The 21,072-nt window shown below is 32.9% G+C and overlaps 3 protein-coding genes across 3 annotated transcripts; 2 read left to right on the top strand and 1 right to left on the bottom strand.

Annotated features, from left to right (window-relative positions):
* Positions 1 to 1,243: 1,243 nt before the first annotated feature.
* Positions 1,244 to 2,833, top strand: LOC130951591 (B3 domain-containing protein At5g42700). Its single transcript, XM_057880282.1, has 5 exons — positions 1,244 to 1,465; positions 1,545 to 1,640; positions 1,719 to 1,937; positions 2,143 to 2,349; positions 2,587 to 2,833. The coding sequence occupies exons 1-5, from the start codon at positions 1,316 to 1,318 to the stop codon at positions 2,632 to 2,634; spliced, it is 720 nt and encodes a 239-aa protein (XP_057736265.1). The 5' UTR covers positions 1,244 to 1,315; the 3' UTR covers positions 2,635 to 2,833.
* Positions 2,834 to 13,814: 10,981 nt separating this feature from the next.
* Positions 13,815 to 18,767, top strand: LOC130950540 (uncharacterized protein At3g49140-like). Its single transcript, XM_057879063.1, has 11 exons — positions 13,815 to 14,000; positions 14,198 to 14,273; positions 15,038 to 15,260; positions 15,758 to 15,860; positions 15,946 to 16,013; positions 16,596 to 16,781; positions 16,894 to 17,022; positions 17,193 to 17,525; positions 17,617 to 17,769; positions 18,085 to 18,180; positions 18,478 to 18,767. Exons 1-11 carry the CDS (start codon positions 13,955 to 13,957, stop codon positions 18,580 to 18,582), a joined length of 1,518 nt encoding a protein of 505 aa, XP_057735046.1. The 5' UTR covers positions 13,815 to 13,954; the 3' UTR covers positions 18,583 to 18,767.
* A 143-nt stretch (positions 18,768 to 18,910) lies between these two features.
* LOC130950541 (protein SAR DEFICIENT 4) lies at positions 18,911 to 20,279 on the bottom strand. Its single transcript, XM_057879064.1, has one exon. The coding sequence runs from the start codon at positions 20,209 to 20,211 to the stop codon at positions 19,222 to 19,224; it is 990 nt and encodes a 329-aa protein (XP_057735047.1). The 5' UTR covers positions 20,212 to 20,279; the 3' UTR covers positions 18,911 to 19,221.
* Between the last annotated feature and the right edge of the window lie 793 nt (positions 20,280 to 21,072).

Raw genomic sequence — 21,072 nt, 5'->3', positions numbered from 1 at the left:
GGTCTAAATATACCTTTGAACTTGTTAAACACTCCGAACAGAACAATAGTGTAGGTTCAGTCTCAACAAATTAATAATAGAGTAATTATTCAAATCAATTTGTAAGGTTTTTAATATTGGATAATTTTTTAGGTTTTAAAATATAATTTGTAATATTTATTTTATTAGACAATATATATATTTTTTTAATTTGATTAGGTTAATAGAAATGATTGTGGATTTTTTAAGAATTGTTTTGAGATTTTTTAAACTCTTAGAATTATTTTGTATTTCACTCTTTAAATCAAATTAAAAGAAGATTTTACTGTCTATGAAGATAAATATTGAGAGTTATTTTATATATTTTAAAATTTAAAAGATTATAGTGTTTAATTTTAAAAATTTTAAAAACTAATTTGAGTAAGGGTGAGTAATTACTCTTAATAATAATAAATAAATAGAGTACTTCAATTGTCATTTTTTTTTTCAATTGAATTTTATAATCATCTTACGAGTGACAAAACTGATATTATATGATAACAGATAAATTCTTAATTTATTTAAGTATTATATTTTGAATTTAATCTTTAAAAATTAGGTATGCAACAAATTTTATAGTCAAGTTTTATTCAACCAAAAATAAACTAATAAAATTAAGAATTAGTTGGTAATTTCTGCTCAATTGAGAATTTATACATAATAAAAAAATATTATATCAAATCTATTCCGGAAAAAAATCCTAGGCTTAGTTTGTATCTTAAGAACAAAATTTTTAATTTTTTTAATTAAAATTATTAAAGTTTTTGGAAAATGAAAATGTTGTTAGGTATAATATTAATTTTTAGAATTAACATTATCAAACACATGAATTGAAGTATTTTCATAAATGTCATTTCCTGTTCCTGCCCTTTGATTCCTAGTAGAGAAAAAGAAAAAAAATTGAATATTGTGATTTTTAGGCTAATTTTTTTTAATATAAAAAAAATATTGGTATTTTTGTTGAAAATGAAATTATTTAGTGTAATTACAAGTAGGTGAATTTTGTAGGTAGAAAGTCAACATGTAGGGAGCGTGTTGAATAACTTCCACGTAATATACTTTAAATGTTAATATTCAACCAAAACACCATCTCTATTTCCATATTAAAAATAATTTCTGTGATTTTTAATATAATTTATTGATTATATGTTATTTTAAAATTATTTTAATAATAATAATTTGTCTCTTTTTAAATGGCATCCCTTGTGTGGGAAAACAACGGTCGTCTCCACACTGCCCTAGACTCTGGTCCTCATTTTGAATCTCGCCGTTGTAAGAAACGTGAAAGAAGAGGAAGATGACGGCAAAGGCCAGTGAATACGAGGAGATTCGCCGGAAGAGGTTGGAGGAGAACAAGAAGAGGATGGAGGCCCTCAATCTCCCCAATCTCTCTCAGGCCCTCCACACCTCTCCTCTTTCCAAATCCAAATCACACTCTCCCTCTCCGGTATCTCTTCTCTTCTCTTCTCTTCTCTTCTCTTCTCTTCTCCAACCATCATTTCCCTCACTCTCCTCTTTGCCTGCAGCTGAAGCGCGTCAAGTCACGCACCATTGAGAAGCAGGTGGTTGTGGTGAGGAGGTCCAGCCGCGTCGCCAACATGCCAGCTCCTGTTTACAAAGAAGTCTCTCTCTTTCTCTCTTCTTCTAACTTTTCCCCTTTTCCCTTCTTCACTTAATTTCTATTCAATCTCCCATGGCAGGTGGTTATTGATCGTGTAGTCACACCTAGAAGCCGCAGATATGGCGGCTCCTACGATCGCTACAGGGATTATTCAAAGCGGGTGTATGCTTCCGATGAAGCTAGACAGGAAGCCCTAGACAAGGCCGATAAGATACAATCCGATTTGCAGTCTAAGTCTCATCATCCATCCTTCGTTAAAACCATGCTCCAGTCTCACGTCACCGGCGGATTCTGGCTGGTCCGTAATCTTAATTCTCTCTCTTTTTTTTTTCTCGTTATTTTTGTGGAATTGTTCTAATGAAAAGAATTAGAGTTCAGCAAGGTTTACAGCTTTTGAAGTTTTGTTAGGAATAGAATTTTGCAAGTTTATTTATCTTTAGAAATGATTAGTAAAATGCAATGATTATAATCGGTTTATCATTGTGGCCATCTTTGACAAATAGGGTCTTTCAGTCCAGTTCTGTAAGACGCATCTTCCAAATCGTGACGAAAGAATTACTCTGATTGATGAGGATGGGGATGAGTATGAAACACTATATTTGGCTCGAAAAACAGGACTTAGTGCGGGATGGAGAGGCTTTTCAATTGCTCATAACCTAGTTGATGGGGATGCTTTGGTTTTTGAACTAATTAGCCGCACTACATTCAAGGTGACTAAACATTCATCATTTTCGGTTTTTAGTACATTCATCTTGTATAATTAAGAGAATGGTATGTGTGAATGTGATTATTAACACTGCTATGGCATGTCATGACTACTGTTACACAGTTTTCTTATCCCCTTTTGTGCTATCTCATTTCTGCAATGTCTAATCCTTGCATTATCCCCATTCCTTAGGAGTGCAGGTTTTAATAACGTTATTGTGGTTTCTATTATTTTCTTTCAGGTTTACATTGTTAGAGTGAATAGTCCTGGAGAGGGTGAAGAGCAATGAATTTCAATAGAAATTTGGAGTCAGTAAACTAATGTGTAGGTATTATTGTTAGTAACTAATTAAAGTTTGCAGTTAGCTCCACTCCTGGAGTCTTTCAAATACTGCTATAAAATTGTAATGATATTTAAGTTATTAGTCCTGAGACCCTTAAAATTTTAGTACTATGGAATTTTGATGATCTTTGCTGGATAAAGCTATATAGAGAGAAAACAATGTGTCTTAAGAACCATAAAAGTGACAAAAAGCTTTGGAGTCCAAAATTACTCATATTTATAAGAAATAGATCAGCATTGTATTGCTATTGAATATTAATTGAAAAAACTACAATCGGTTAAAAATACATATAAATTTTACTAAGAAAATACTGAATTAATAAATAAAGGTCAAGTGTTGTTACTGAAATACAATGGAAAAGTATGGAGTATTAGAGATATAACCATTAGTGTTACCTTTTTTCATTAGCTAAAGCTTTTGGGATGCGTGGTATCATGACGTGGTATTAGAGCGTTAAATACGAAATGTCAAGAGTTTAATTTTTGGTGAATCCAAGGGTTTCATCAAAAAATAAACAACTATTATTTTTTATAAACATTTGTCATTGAAATAACGAATTTTTATTCTTTCATTGTTGAGATTGCATTGTGTCTTATGCTGACTCATGTGATTGCATTGTGTCTTATGCTGACTCATGTGATCCATTAAAGTTGTTTTTCTAATAAGTCGTATATACCAGCTACCAGCTCTTTAAAGAAAACCCTCTTTTTGTTATAAAACTTTCTGTTCAATTTATTTAATTAAACTACCTTTATATCCGTTAACACCAAATATATTTGTTTTGCAAACTCACAGTGTAACATATAGCGAGAGCTGTTTCATAAATCTATTTTATCTTTTGATTTTTTAATTTATGTATAGCAGTATTCATATATGAATGACAAAGTTTTCAATGACATATTCATGTACTTGTCCAACCAAAACTATGTGTTTCAAAAGGGTTATTCAATGAAGATTTTATGATTGTCATAGTGTGAAAATATTTTATTTTGATCATTAGATAATAAGTTATAGAATTTGATTTTTATTTGAAGTAAAAGTGTTATTTTTATTTAAAATGTTGCTAAACAAATAAATCACACTTTTTAAACAAAGATCATCATAAAAAAATGCTTTTAGTATCTTCATTGAAATAGTTAGCTAAAAAAAATAAAAAAAAAACATTTAGTCGTGTATGCCCACACTTGGCAGATTTGCTTTGATTGTCTTCTCTTCAATCAATTTAATGATCAGCTTGCACATCACCTCTTCTGCTAATCCATAAGTCTTATAGAACAATTGGCAACTACCACAAAAAAAAAACTTACACAATAATCTGTAATAATCAAAGAGACATTTAAGTAAATTTGATTAAAAATATTATCATAATCTAATTAACAAATTATGAGATAATTCTTTTGAATTTTCAAAGTCTTGTGTGACGACTTTGGATAAATTTTAACGCTACCGTATCTGCACCCAGACTTCAACGCTAATCTTTTGAGTTAGGGGAATGCTAGGGGGACAATGAGTTTGGTGAACAATATGAACAACCACCAATCAAATAAAAACACACTATACTTTTAAATTAACCCTCTAAATTTTAATATTAAAATAACCATCCGTACACTAGTAAAATGAACATCCAATATATCTATTGTTTACATTGTTTAATATTTTCATTGTTCACCTATACTTTTCCTTTGAGTTAAGACTAAATCAATCTAATCCTCAATATTTAGCAAGAAAACTAAGAATACAAGAGAAAGAAAGTTTTGGTTAAAAGAACACTTTATTACTCAAGTGTTTGTTACAAATGACTTACACACTCAAACTTTAACTCTCACCTCTATTTCCACCTCTTCAATAGATGGTTATGATTAAATCTAACTAACGGTCCAAATTGATCATCCAAACATTCATTACAAATATCTATCCTACTACATTTTTCTAAATACTTCTAGATTATTTCATACTACTTTTCATACTTCTATATACATCCACACTCTTCTAAAATATTCTATGACCTTCCAGAGTCTTTTAGAACCTTTTAAGATATTCTGGGACCTTTTAAAGCATTTTAAAAAGTTCCGAAACTATCTAAAACATTCTCAAACACTCTAGAATATTATACAAACACCTTAAATCTAACATTCTAAAACCGTGACACTTGGTTCCTGATATCACTCGGAACTCCCTGATTGCAAGCTTTCCATTGAGTGAATAACTCAGATTTCTTCAGAGGTGCCTCAGAGTAGCTAACAGGAGATGATAAGCTTAAAACACTAACTTCTTAAAACACTAAGGCTATGTTTGGTTGGAAGGAAAGAAATAGAGAGGGAGGAAATAAAAAGGAAAGAAAGGAAAGGAAAGAAATTGAGTGGATTGTTATTTTCTTTAGATGTGTTTGGATGAAGGAAAAACATGAAGGAAAGAAATGTTATAAAAAGATAATTTTATCCTTATAGTATAAATGATATCAAAAAAAGTAAAGGGGTAATATTGGAAATAGAGAGAGAGATTTAATTTTCTCTCCATTTTCTCTCCATTGTTGGAGAGAAAAAAAATTAGTGGGTCCCACCAATATTTTTCCATCCATTTTCCTTTCTCTCCCATTTCTCTCCTCAACCAAACAAGGAAAATAATTATTTTCCTTCCTATTTCTTTCCATTCATTTTCCTTCCTTCCATTTTCACCTCAAACAAACACACCATAACTTCTTACTATTTTTTAGAGTTTATGTAATACCCTGAAAAACTTTGGTTTGCATTTTCACAAAGATACAGCTTTATCAACCAAAAATTAAAGAAGTTACAAGTTATCATATAATAAAGCTTCCACTGCAAAATTATAATCTAATATGTACAATCTACATAGAGATAATTAGCATATATCTCGTCCAGATATTCTAGCTCTATTTCAGTGGCTGTCTTAGGTGCCCCTCCTATAGTAAATACATATGATGATTCACCACAATGTGGACACTTTAAAGCAGCTCACGTTCTCTACAATTCCCAAAATCTGCAAGAACGGTTGAAGATGTCATATGAAATGAGAGAAAACATAGTATGCATTCAGGGTTTCAGATAATATGTCAACACCATATATGCGGGTAAGGAATCTATATATCAATGCTAGCCTTTTGGAGTTCATTCAACAGTTAACACTGAAATTGTATTATGAAACAAATACAAAAAGAGCAATGCTAGGGGCCGGCAATTTTTGTGATTGTTAGCCATCAACTAGCCATTAATGATGATTTGATGGTGTGAGATTGGTGTGAAATTTCATCCAATGACTCACATTTTTCTGCTGGTTACATGTTGGCCAAAATTTATTAAAATTGGTGGCCCTATACTTTTCCATACAAAAACACACATAAAAACAAAACATATAAGCACAAAATGAATTTGTTTCAAGTACACGTTTGATATAAGATATGCTTCTCATCCTTAATTAAAATAATTCACAGAAATAAGCCATTAAGATTCACAAAAGCAAGACACGTGCTTTCATAACTAAAAACTAATTCCAACCTAATGTAATATAGTGATTCAACATAGTTAGAAATTATGCAAATAATCAAATAGTGGTTTAACATAAACTAAGTGGAACATTGAGATATATTATCATAGGATAATCTCTATTAAGAAATATATACAATTGGAACATTGGAACGTGTAGCAAATTAACTCCTCTATATTAGTAAATAGATAAATAAGAAAAAAAAAATTAAGGAACACCAAGTGACTATCGTACCGGAACACTGTCATAGAATAAAGACATAATTAAGAAAAGAGGGAATAACATACCTCTAACTTTTGGATAAGAAATTGGTTTATAGGAGAGAAAGACTGGATTTCTTGATCAAGCTTTTGTAGTGCTTCTTTAGCCTTATCTGGATTTACCTCATATTTCTATGAATCTTCCTGCATGAACTATGCAAGTTGCAACCATTAGATGGGTTTAATATTAGCCTCTTATCCTTCAATAATAAGCCATTATTATGATCACTGTGCACTAAGTTTCCACATAATGGTGGCTGCTTATAGAAGTAGAGAATCTGCACAAGAAAGATGAAGAAGCTCAAGTATATTTCTTTTTCTTTTGCTTTTTTCACTCAATCCAATTAAAACATCATCTATGGATACAAATTTTTATCCCATTTTGTATAATATTATTACATACCTAAATATGACTGCATGGGTGAGAGTATAATTGTTCTTGTTTTTTTTTTTTGCAGTTTTTTTTTCATAATTCAATAATATCAAGAGAGTGTAATCATCCTGATTGACCCCTTTTCTTCCTATTTGGTTATGTGTGTGTGAATTATTTTTCTCAGGTACCAATTGTTACAACTGGTATTAGAGCAACGATCTTGGAAGGTCAATGAATGGTGTTTACATGAGCTGCGCGAGCTGCAACTATCGAGGCATGCACGAAGCGTCCAGAACAACATATAGAGGAGCATGCTCGTACCAAGGAGGAGTAGGGTTGCACATGAAAATGGTCCTGAAGAGGTTGGAAGAGTTAGGCCGCCGCAAGAGGCAGCACGCTGGGGGAGAAGGAGAACGGGCGGAGGTGGAGGATGAGAAAGTAAGCGAGAATCCCACACTGCAGCAAGGCCAAGTGTCCAAACGAATAATGGAGTTTGAAGTGCAGGAGTGGCCAAGTCCATTGTGGACCCAAACATTACTTCAACTTCAGTGAATACTGTTGGGATAAATAGTAGTGAGTCAAATGGGCCAAAACGACAAGAAGTGAGGAGATTGTCTAAAAAAAAAATGGCTGATAGGCAAAGGAAAGGATAATGCTTTAAGTGTGGAGAGAAATGGGGACAAGACCATGTTTGCCAAATAAAAAATTTTTAAATTATTTTGATAGGCTAATAGGCTAGGGAGAAGAAGAAGAAGAACTTGAAGATGAAGCCTTGGGCCTTGTGGAGTAGGGAATTGAGGCCAAACCATTAGAACTCTAGCTTTCATTCTACACTTTTTAGGGCCTAACTATACAAAAGACTTTTAAGGTACAAGATGAGATGATGAGTGATGTGAGGGTTACTTTCGGTCTTAAATTTTCACATAAAAATAATCTCGTCGAATTATAGATTTAAACCAACAAATAATCCTCAATCAAATTTTAATTTTAGTTGTCACAAGTTTAATCTAATAAAAATAACCGAGAGTATTACTCCCAGATCGTTCTCCATAAAAATTACAATCAAGTGCTCAATTATTGGTTATAAGTTTCATAGAGTGGGTTGATGATAAAAAGGCAAGAAATTAAATGACAAGAAATTTAAAGAAAATAAGAAGTAAATCAAGCAACTAAAGATAACAATAACTAAAGAGACATTCATGACAAAAATTGAGAATCAAGATTTTTTATTCTAGTTATTAATCATAACACAATAATTATCAAGAGTTAAGCTTATTACATTATTTTCACATCGGAAGAAAGTCAAATATGCTTAATAACCCCAATCCATAAGTAATGTTAATGAAAATAATGTTAACTAACAACTCTAAATCACCAATATAAATTGGGTATCAATGACTCAACATTGTCTAATTTCTCTTTCCAAATCAAGAATGCTAAAAAATCTACTCTAAAACTAAGTCAAGCATTTTATCAAACACTTGGTGTGCATAAAAAGAAAAGCATCATAAATTGCAAGAATAATAAAATCTACTACTACCAAATGCAAGAAAATAACAACAATAACTCAAACAAGCATTAAGAAAATATAAAACATCAAATTGCATTAAAGGAGATGAAAATCAACAAGAATTCATAAACATAAAAGTGACATAAAAAGGGAAAATAACAAGAAGTCTTAAGAAAACAAAGATGTAGAAACAAGAAATTGCAAAAAAAATTAATTGAAAACAAGAATTAAAACCTAAATCTAAGAGACAATTAAACTAAAAACCCTAATTTCTAAAGAGAAGAGGGAACTTCTCTCTCTAGAACAAACCTAAAGCATGATTCCTATACTACTCTAAGTGCTCCCCCTTATTCCATCTTGAATTCTGCCTCAAATACTTCAGAATTGAGTTGGATTTGGGCTTCCATCAGCTCAGAAATCTCCCCCAGTATATTCCTTTAATGAGGTCACGTGACAAGTGTCATGTGTATGTGGGATGTCACGCATACGTGGCATGGCGAATTCCTTCCTCACGCGTACGCATGGCCTTGCATTCACCAAATCCTTATTTTTCATGAGTTCTCCATCTTGCATGCTTTTTTTTCACCTTTTTTATCCAATCCTTGCCTCTTAAGTCTGAAATCACTAAACAAATATATCAAGGTATCGAGTAGAATCAAAGTGAATTAAATATAGCAATTTAAAAGTCTAAAAATTATGTTTTTACTCTTAAGTGCAATTTAGGAGAAATTCACAAAATCATGCTATTTCATTAAATAAATGTGGGATAAGTTGATAAAATTAACCAAATTTAACACAAGATAAACTCTAAAATTGAGGTTTATAAATGGGTCAGAGAGTTATAGTTTTAATTAATCATGGGACTTTTACCAATTTCATTGCTGCTAAGGTGGTGAAAAGATATGGCTGAGGCTTGTCCCAATGGCAAATACATTTACCTCCTAAGAGTACTACATGGATTCAAATCTCTCTTAATAAAAAAAAGTATCAATGGGTGTGTGAGTAGGATGGGTGTGTGTTCTATGTTGTATTGACAAAAAAAAGTGGTAAAAAAATTGACCTTAATGGTGTTAGGGCTCAGAAAATTCAGGATGAAAGTGAAAAACAGAGCATTTAAAAATGAAAATGAGGATGTAATTAAAGTGAAATTGAAGATTCAAAGAATCACCATTCATCAATCTTACTTCTTAATGGAGCTGGACAGCACTGAAGTGGTGCTAGGAACCGGATGGGTGGCTAGTTTAGGACAGTTTTGGAGAGACTACAATGTCATAGTTCTTTGCTAGGAAGAGCGAGGTCAGAAACAATAATTTTCAAATAACATTATCACACCTCTATTGGCAGATTCGAAGGGGGCAGCAAAGATAGACATTAGCCCGCCATTTAAGGAGTTGCTACAACAGTTCAAAGACTTCTTCATGGTTTCACTAGGACTCCCGCCTAGCATGAACAAAGATCATGCAATTATACGCAAAGAAAGTGCTGAAATTCTCAAAATTATATCCTATAGGTACCCTCATTACCAGAAGATTGAAATTAAAAAAAATAGTAAAAAAAAAGATGTTGCAATCGAGAGTAATCAGACCTAGTACCATTCCTTTCTCTAGTCTTGTGATTTTAATAAAAAAGAATAATAAAAAATTTTGACCTTTTTGTATTGACTACACTACAGGACTCTCAACAGAATAATAATAGATTCTCAATTTATACTATAGGCGAATTATTAGATGAGCTAGTGGATGCTTGGAAATTTTCAAAATTGGGTTTGAAATCAGAATTGAGAATACCAACAACAAAGAGTGAGGAGATTGTCTCAATATGGAGAGAAATGAGGCAAGATCATGTTTGCCAAATAAAAATTTTTAAATTATTTTAATGGGTCAAGAAGAGGAGGAAGAACTTAAAGATGAAGCTTTGGGCCTTGTGAAACAGGAAATTGAAGCCGAATCATTAGAATTTTAGCTTTCATCTTACACATTTTAGGGCCTAACTACATATAAGATCTTTAAGGTGCAAGATGAGATGATGAGTTTGAGAGTTATAGTTTTAATTGAATCATGGGCTTCTACCAATTTCATTGCTACTAATGTAGTGAAAAGATGTGGCTGAGACTTGTCCCAATGGTAAATACATTTGGCTTCTAAGAGTGCTACATGAGTTCGAATATCTGTTGATGAAAAAGAAAGTATCAATGGGTGTGTGAGTAGGATAGGTGTGTGTGTTTTGTGTTGTATTGACAAAAAAAAGATGATAAAGAAATTGGCTTTAGCGGTGCTAGGGCTCAAAAAATTCAGGATAGAAATGAAAAATAGTGCATTTGAAAGTGAAAATAAGGGTGTAATTTGAGTGAAATTGAAGATTCAAGGGATCAACATTCGTCAATCTTACTTCTTAATGAAGTTGGGCAACACTGAAGTGGTGCTACACATTGAATGGGTGGCCAATTTAGGACGATTTTGGTGGAGACTACAATGCTATGGTTCTTTGCTAGGAAGAGGGAGATCAAAAACAACAAATTTCAAATAACGTTATCACACCTCTACTGGCAGATTCAATGGCGGCAGCAAAAATAGATATTAGCCCGCCATTTAAGGAGTTATTATAGTAGTTTGAAGACCTCTTCATGGTTTTAATAAAACTCTCCCTAGCATGAACAAAGATCATGTGATTATACTCAAAGAAAGTGCTGAAATTCCCAAAATCAGATCCAATAGATACCCTCATTATCATGGTTGAAATTGACAAAATAGTAGAAGAGATGTTTCAATCGGGAGTAATGAGACCCAACATCATCCCTTTACCTAGTCCTGATTTTAGTAAAAAAGAAGGATGTGGGATTTGACATTTTTGTGTTGACTACATTACAGGATAAGTTATTGGATAAGTTGGAGGATACTCGAATATTTTTAAAATTGGGTTTGAAATCAATATACCAACAACAAGGAGTGAGGAGATTGTCTCAAGAAGAATTAGGTGATAGAAAAAGGAAAGGATTATGTTTTAAGTGTAGGGAGAAATGAGGACAAGACCATGTTTCTCAAATGAAAATTTTTTAAATTATTTTCATGGGTCAGGAAGAGGAGGAAGAACTTGAAAATGAAGCTTTAGGCCTTGTAGAGCAGGGGTTTGAGGCCGAATCATTAGAACTCCAGCTTTCATCCTACATTTATTGGGGCTTAACTACACATAAGACTTTTAAGGTGTAAGATGAGATGATGGGTCAGAAAGTTATAGTTTTAATTGATCCAGGGGCTTCTGTCAATTTCATTGCTACTAAGGTGGTGAAAAAATGTGACTGAGACTTGTCCAATGACAAATACATTTGCCTCCTAAGATGTCACATGGGTTCGAATGTCTCTTGATGAAAAAGAAAGTATCAAAGATGCGTGAGTAAGGTGGGTGTGTGTTTTGTATTGTATTGACAAAAAAAAAGTGGTAAAAAGATTGACCTTAGCGGTACTAGGACTAAAAATTCAGAGTGAAAGTGAAAAATAGTGAAAGTGAGAATGAGAGTGTAATTTAAGTGGAATTGAAGATTTAAAGGATAACCATTCATCAATCTTACTTCTTGATGGAGCTGGGTAATACTGATGTCGTGTTAGGCACTGGATGGGTAGCCAGTTTAAGATAATTTTGGGGAGGACTACAATGCCAAGATTCTTTGTTAGAAAAAGAAAAGTCAGAAACAACAAATTTTAAATAATGTTATCACACCTCTACTGGCAGATTTGAAGGGGACAACAAAGATAGATATTAGCCCGTCATTTAAGGAGTTGTTATGGCAGTTCGAAGATCTCTTCGTGGTTTCAGTAAGACTTCCCCCTAGCGCGAACAAGAATCATGCGATTATACTCAAAGAATGTGCTGAAATTTCCAAAATCAGATTGTATAGGTACCCTCATTACCAGAAGGTTGAAATTGAAAAATAGTAGAGGAGATGTTGTAATCGGGAGTACTGAGACCCACCACCAGCCCTTTCTCTAGTCCTGTGATTTTAATCAAAAAGAAGGATTATGATTTGACATTTTTGTGTTGACTACATTACAGAGCTCTTAACAGAATAACAATAGCTAATAAATTCCCAATTCCTATTATAGATGAATTATTGGATGAGTTAGGAGATGCTCGAATATTTTTAAAATTGGATTTAAAATCAGAGTACCAACAACAAGGAGTGAGGAGATTGTCTCAAGAAGAATGGGCTCATAGGCAAAGAAAGGGATTATGTTTTAAGTGTGGGGAGAAATGGAGGCATGACTATATTTTTCACTTGAAAAATTTTTAAATTATTTTGATGGGACAGGAAGAGGAGGAAGAGCTTGAAAATGAGCTTTAGGCCTTGTGGAGCAGGGAATTGAGGCCGAATCATTAGAAGTCCAGCTTTCATCCTATATTTTTTGCGGCCTAACTACACATAAGACATTTAAAGTGCAAGATGAGATGATGGGTCAGAGAGTTATAGTTTTAAGTAATCCAAACACTTCTACCAATTTTATTGCTACTAAGGTGGTGAAAAGATGTGGCTAGACTTGTCCCAATAGCAAATACATTTGTCTCCTAAGAATGTCACATGAGTTCGAATCTCTCTTAATGGAAAAAGAAAGTATTAATAGGTGTATGAGTTGGGTATATGGGTATTCTATGTTGTATTGACAAAAAAAAAAGTAAAAAAATTGCCCTTAACAGTGCTAGGCCTCGAAAAATTCAGGGTAAAAGTAAAAAATAATACATTTAAAAGTGAAAATGAAAGGAGTTTAAAGTGGTCTCTGAAATTGCACTTGAACCTCAAAATGGTCTTTAAAATTAATAGTTACTCAATTTATTCCCAAACTTATACTCTGAAACTCATACTAGTCCCTAAAACATTTTTCGTTCATCAAACACTAAACACAATATCGTTTTATATTTATTAAAAAAAAAAAAAACAACCTCACCCCTTCTCCAATTTTCTTTTTTCTTTTCTTTTTCCTTCAACACTTTCTTCTTCTTTCTCCAATTCTTTCCCAGTTTTCTTTTCTCTTTTAGCTTTTAGGTGAATTTAAAAAAAAATAAATTATTATTTTTTAAAATATTTATAAAAAAATAAAATTAATTTTATGTTTAAATATTTTATAAAATTTTTTTTGTTTATTAATTAATATTTAGATAATTATATAAAAATATTTTTTATTTATTTATTAGGTAAAAAATATTTTTTTAAAAAAATATAAATTATATTTTTAAAAAAATACTTTTTATTTTTTAATATTTTTATTTTTATTATTAAAAATTTATTAAATATACTTAAAAAATTATTTTATTAATTTTTTTATTTAATAGCGCCCAAACATATACTAGGTTATAGACTGCTGGTATGAAACGTCATCGTTTTACTTAACCAGGATTCAACAGGCAGCCAATGACAGTATGCGAGATGTGCCGGTGTACAGAAATAACTATGTAGGTGCCGTAGCTGATCAAAATACAAAATACCGAAGCAAGAAGGAAGAAGCCAATCACAAAAAAGAGAACCTCATCTTCAAAATGATGATGATGATGTTGTTGTTGTTGTTGTTTTTCCATAGGTAGGTAATACTTTTCTTCTATCAGAGAGCAAAACTTGAAACTGCACTAACGACGATGTTTCTTGAGACCACCGTGGCCGCCTGCTTCCCCGCCATCCTCCGTACTTTCTAAACCACCCTCTTACTGTTTGTTGAAATTCCTCAAGGAGATTTTTATATACTTTTCTTCTCTTGTTTTCAATGTTAAAAAGAAAAACAGCATTTGTGTGGTTTGCCGTTTGCTACAAACAGAAACAATAATGGTTCGCTGAAAATGTTGGTTGAATAATAGAAGACTAATGGTGCATTGCTGTTGCAGATAAGAGGGTTGTCCATATTGCAGCTTCATGCAAGCTCCATCCTTACAACTCCAATTGTGCTCATCATATGCTCTGGTATATTAATCATACATTCTGACTTGTGAATTGTGAATTATCATTCTTCTCACTTTTTTTCTTGAAATGAGAGATTCAGAGTGTCAATGTTTGTTGGAAGAGAATGAATACAACATTTTGTTTTTTTGTTATTATGCTATTCTCTCTCTATCATGCACTCATACCATGGCAATAGCGAGGAACATTAGGGTTCATAACTCATAATACTATGTTCCAATGCCTAATTCAATGCAAATCCATGGGTCTTATGTAGCATATTTATTGGTTTATTTGGTTTAACGTAGCAGAGGCATAGGGCCCTATGACATACAAGTGGTATGGAATTAAATGCATGAATTGGGAAATAAAATCTGGCACAGATTTTCAAATGGACTAGATGGTGCCTTATGGTATTTTTTAGGGTCTATTTTAAAGCTGCCATCAAACGACTTTATCCATTTTAGGAGAGTTGACCATGGAAATGGTATCAAAGCCTACCCTAAATGTGACTAACTAGTTAGGATTTTGATTCTTGCCACAGCCAATTGAGCTGAATGAAAGAGAGACCTGTGAGATTTGAGAATTAAATTCTAGATTTGTACACTTCTTAAAAGCGGCATAATTTCAAAACCCTCTTTTTTCTCCCTAACCTGAAATACGTTTCTACAATGTGTATTTTTAATCTGTAATCATTCATTGAAATTTTTTGATGGAGCTTAGCTTGCCTAAATGACGTAGTAGATGCTAAATTAGGAAATATATAATAGATGAAAATAAATGCACAGGGAAAAATGTCAGAAGTGCAGTGGCATTCGCTTCACAAGAAGGAACAAACTTGTACCTGTAAAGAATAGTATTCGTGCATCAACAGAGTATCTAGGCTCAGCTCCAGATCCTATAAAGAAAAACGTGAAGTCATCATACCATCCATTTGAGGAATTTGCACAGCCAGAGAATAGTGGAGATGCTAGGCCTACATCAGCAGAAACAAGTAGAACAATTATTGAGGTATAAATTTCATAAAAAGAAACCTATTAATTAGTATTCATGTTGCCGATCAATGAAATAACCCCTTTCCACATAAGAAGAAAGAAAAATGCAAAATAAGATATTTTTTTATAAAGGGAATTTAGTGATATAGACAAATGGTACACCAATCAAAATACCAATGTAAAATTCACAAAGTTTCTTTAATAAATTCATTGAAGTTAGATGACTAACTTCATTATCTTCTCATTCAATCAGCAGATACTCCATCTAATTAATATTCATCTTTGAAAAAAGTCGATCATCTGTACTCACTTGGAACCAAACCTTAATAAACTATGTACCTTAGATCTTGTATCTTAATGTAGTATAATATAATCAATCCTAAGCTCAACTCATGTACTTGAATGCTGAAATTGTGGCAAGACCTTTGTCAAGCAGCTACTCAGTAGTTTTTCATATTCATCCTGTTAACCACCAATGCATCACCAATGATGAATGTGGTATATCCTTTTCAGGTCAACAGCAAAGCAACACTCGTGTTCTCGGTTCTGATCAATGGTGAAGACCATGAAAATGTTGTTTGGCCAGATGTGCCATATTTGACTGATGAATGTGGAAGTGAGTGAAAATATTTATCAAATGAATAAATTTTCTTGTGTGTACGAAGTTTCATCTATCAAATTAAGTTACATGTTCATTGCAGATATATACTTTCAAATGAAAACTGGTGAAGATATTTTGCAATCCCTTACTTCAGAAGAAAACTATGTGGTATGGCCATATCTATAACATTCTATAATCATATATTGTCCTAACATTTCTTTTTGCATATACTCATGCCGGTTGGCCTTCTTCATAATAGTTAGTGTTATGTATGTGCACTCTTCATATCTTGTCATGTCACCTAATAGGAAGTGGGAACATTCAGATGTGCTATTGGATATTTGGCTTGAGCAATCATTTTATGTTGTCACTATTTTGTTTGTACTGTTGTCAATGTACTCTAGAGGCACAGAACACCAAGCCTTGTCTATAATATGCTTTTCTGGGACAGTTCAGCTTTCTATTTCATAATTTATTCAGAATGTCTATACTCTTCTTGCCATTAGACATCAATAGTTCTCATGTCTTTTGTAGATTTGGAAACTGGATTCATAGTTTATCTTCAATCATCTCTTTCTAATCTCATGATTCCAGTTGTTCTATGCAAAGCTTGCATCGCTTCTATGTAATGACTTCAATCATCTTTTTTCTTTCTAATCTCATGTTTCCAGTGGTGGTTTGCAAATCTTGCATCTCGTCCAATGTAATAACAGTCAGTTTTGGCTTGTCTGTCTGTACACTGTATTGTAGCAAGTCATTGTTGGTGTGGATACCATGGAAATGATATCTGAGATGGACTTATCAAATCCTTCAGAAATTAACTTTGGGATTGAAGAAATAGGTGATGAAGATGTTGATGACTATGATGAAGAGGATGAAGATGAGGATGAGGATGAGGATGAAGACGAAGATGAAGATGATGATGATTATGATGCGGTATAATTCATTTGTTTCTTTTCAATATAATTCTGAGGACTGTATTCATTTCTGAACTGTAAACTTTACAGATGGAAACATTATGCATTATATTCTATTATCATGTTTACAGGGATGGGTATCTGTTCATTCAGATGATGATGAACAGGATGATTCTGATGAGGAGACACTTGCAGACTGGGCAAAACTGGAAACTATGCGTTTTTCACATCCGATGCATTTTGCCAAAACGTTGGCCGAGGTAAATATTAATGTTAGGATATGTTAATGGAGTTTATTGATGATATCTTTAAGATGACAAAGTGAAACAAGTGTGATGTGGCTTCTAGGCAATTATATGCAGAATCTTTTGAATTGCAAATATACCTAGGGTTGTTGGCACTAATTAAATCATTTATGTTTTGGGATTAGATTGCTTCAGATGATCCAATTGATTGGATGGAGCAACCTCCAGCTTGCCTAGCTATCCAAGGACTTATAAGACCTGCCTTTATTGAAGAACATTCTATGATACAGAAGCATCTATCTGCCACTCAGACCAGTAATACTGACATGAGCGAACAGATCAAAAGTAATGGAGAAAACATTGATTTGGTCAGTGACCATTTGCACAATTTAGAACCACCTAAACATGATGCAGCACAGATGGAGAAGAATGACAATGAAGATATTCCAATTAACGAGACTGCATTTTACAAACTGGAGATGACTAAGATCCAACTATTTACAGCACACGGGGTTCCAGTAAGTTGAAACACTTTCAACCTGTGTACTAGTTTTTACTTAGAAATGTTTGTTTAAGCACTAACGGAAGATTTGCTCATAATTGTGGCAGACTCTTCTTGAAGTAGAAGATTACATGAAAGCTCAACCTGATGCCATAGCACACGCGGCTTCCAAAATCATATCGCGTCTGCAAGCTTGCGGAGAAAAGACTGAACAAGCCCTCAAATCTCTGTGTTGGAGATGCAAGGCTATTCAAGTGGAGGTATTACATGGACTGTGGAAAAATTACTTGAGTTATTTCTATGCATAAATAACTGGTTGTTATACATTTTAGAGAAATTAGTTGGGTGAGTCATGATATTTGCAGTTGTCTCATTACATTAAACCAAAAAATTGAGTTTGATATAATCCAAAACACTATTAAAACTACTAAATATATATTGTTAATGTGGTTTAAGTGAAATTCTCCATTAGTAGACTCTTCTGTTCCAGCACAACATATGTAATAGGTATAGTATGTATAGTGTTAATAGGTTTTTTCTATTGATTAATCACATTTGCTTGCAACTTATAACAGGAGGCACAACTTATCTGTGTAGACTCACTTGGGTTTGACGTAAGGGTTTGTTCAGGCACGCAAGTTCAAACGTTGAGATTTGCTTTTAAGAAAAGGGTACATCAATTTTTATTTTTATCTTTTTTTTTTTTCGAAACAAATTTCAATTTCTTTAATATGTCGTTATAAATGGATATTAATCATGCTTCATGCCAACCACTGTACATCTAAACATCAGTAACGTTAAGCAAGAAAATCATCTAAAGATTGCTTGATCCAGTGCACCCTTGGTTAAGTAATTTGGAAACTGTTATGGTTTAAGTGATTAGTTAGCTTTATTGCACGCTATCAAATTGATTAAAATGAAGGCTCATATCTGTATTCCCCTTCATAGTTATTAAATTTTTTGTGCAGGCTACTTCAGAGTACAGTGCTGAGAGACAACTCAATGATATACTATTTCCAGGAAGTCACCAGAAGCCACAAAAATTGACTCAGACACATCAAAATGAATGCTAAAACTAAAACCTTCAAAATGTCACATTCCTTTTAATTTTGTATCACTAGTGTAGTAGTGTTGTATGCCATTCGCCAATGATAGTTCATAGAGGTAAAAGAAAAAGGAAAAGTAGGCATGTATCATGTATGTGCCCACCCTGTTGCATTAAATTATAATTGAAAGTAATTGCTTTCCTGTGCTGATTCTTTTCTGATCTCAATTTTTTCATTTTCTGCTCACACTTATTTGTAATTAGTCTATATTGCCCACAAATACAAGTATAAAAGAAGCATTAGACATGATCAGGTGATGATAATAACTCTATTAAATCATAACTTTAGATTAACTTGTTCTGTTGCAATCCTCATTTTGTCTAACTATTGAACCATCTGAGACTCATGATACAATTTTCTTATTATCTAGAAAACATTCATAATCTAATCATATAAATTGACTACATGTATTGCATTATGATGTCTATGTATAATCATGCCAAGACTTAGAGTTCAAAAAGTACTCAAAAACAGACTAGATTCTGAAACTTGAACTTATTGAGATGTGAAACTATTATCAGTCGGTGACGGAATAAAAGTTTAGTAAGCACATAAATCTCTTGTACATATTGAATTATTTGGCTTTAACTACACTCAATATTATATCTAGCCCCTGATATAAGTCTCATACACCAATTGTGCAGCAAGCATATCTACAACAGCAGAACCAACAGACTTAAACACAGTAATCTGCTCCAAACTGGTTCTCCCAATTTTGTCTCCTCTAATAAGTTGCAACAAATCCCCTCCAATCTCATCTTTTCCAATCACTCCTCTCTCAAAAGCACCTACAAGCTCCCCTGCTTCTACCAAAGCAGCTTCGTTATCCACAAACACAGTCCCCCTCCTAATTGCCTCATCATCACATTCCATCATTGAAGGCTTGAATGAACCCACCAAATCCAAATGAGCACCAAGCTTCAACTTTTCACCCTTCACAAGGGGTGCCTCGGAATTAGTGGCACAGCTCACAATATCGCCAAATCCAACAACCTCGTCCAAATCCTCACAACCCTCAATTCTTAACCCTTCTTCAAATTCCCCACTTTCTCTCAATTTCTGTGCCAAAGTTCTTGCCTTTTCAACTGTCCTATTCCAAATCAAGACTCTCCTCAAACTGGGCCTGGCTGAAAGATGAGCCCTGATCAAATGGGGTGCCATGGCTCCAGCACCAACCATGACAAGAACCTCACTGTCATCTCTAGCCAAATACTTGGAAGCCAAGCCAGAGACACAAGAGGTTCTGTAAAGGGTGAGTTCAGTAGAGTCCATGGAAGCTAGGGTTTGGCCATTGGTGGAATTGAAGAGGACATAGCTTCCCTGAACACCAGGCAAGTTGAGTGCAGAGTTTTGAGGGAAGTGTGTAACAAGCTTGACACCAATGTAAGGGAGATAAGAAGGAGAAGAGGACCAAGATGGCATCAAGAGGAGAGAGGAAGAAGGGGAAACAGAATAGTGGTGGCGGATTGGAGTTTGGAGAAAGGTTGAAGCTTTGGGGAGATTTGATTGGAAGTGATCTATGAGGGTTTTGTGGGTGAGGATGGAGCATAAGGTCTCAGTGGATATGAAGAATGGAGAAGAAGAAGAAGAAGACATGGTTTTGAGGTTAGGAGCAGGCACAGGTGTTATTGACTTGTTCTTCAATACAAAAGAATTTGGCTAACCAATGCTACTTAACAAAAACAATAACAGCAATAATGACTGAGATTAATTATATATTTAAATTATTTTTTAATTAACAAAATAAAGAGAATTCATGTGAGTAGTTAAAATCCTCAAATGAATACTGACTGAGATTTGCCAATCAGTTCAATAATATATGTACCATGCGTCTACACAAAAATATTAACATAAATCTAAATACTTTAAAATATTATTACGTATTTTTTTCAAATTATATTATTATATTTATTCATATTTTAATTATAAGTATAATTTAATTTAATTATATTATTTATGAAAATTGATTATAAATGTGAATCAAGTTGAATTATATTATTTTCCAACGAATATGTGACTATCCTATATTTCTATAAAGATAGTTAATTGGTATCTCAGTATTCATATAAAATAATGATTGTTTCTGTCAAAAAAATAATTGTTAATCTAAAATAAAAGAAATACCAAACAAATATAAGTATAGTTAAACAAATTAGTTGTTCCATACTTCCATCTACTAATTTAGCAATTTTAATACTACAATAATATTTTATTTTAAATACTAAGTAGTAATTTAAAAATAAAATAAATTAATCCACATAGATATACCACTTTTGTTAAACATAATTACAAATCTACTTCCAATTTAAATGTAAATATTGCTCTAATTATAAATACTAACTTAAATATATAAACTTTACTTAAATAAAAATATTGATCCTAAAATAAGTATTAACACTAATTAGCATCTTTTTTGAACAAAAAAAAAATTCAACACACTAAAGTGGAGCATGTAGG

This window comes from Arachis stenosperma, chromosome 9 (assembly GCF_014773155.1).
Source record: "Arachis stenosperma cultivar V10309 chromosome 9, arast.V10309.gnm1.PFL2, whole genome shotgun sequence".
In the NCBI taxonomy this organism is placed as follows: domain Eukaryota; kingdom Viridiplantae; phylum Streptophyta; class Magnoliopsida; order Fabales; family Fabaceae; genus Arachis; species Arachis stenosperma.
This window is presented reverse-complemented; position numbering and strand designations above follow the sequence as displayed.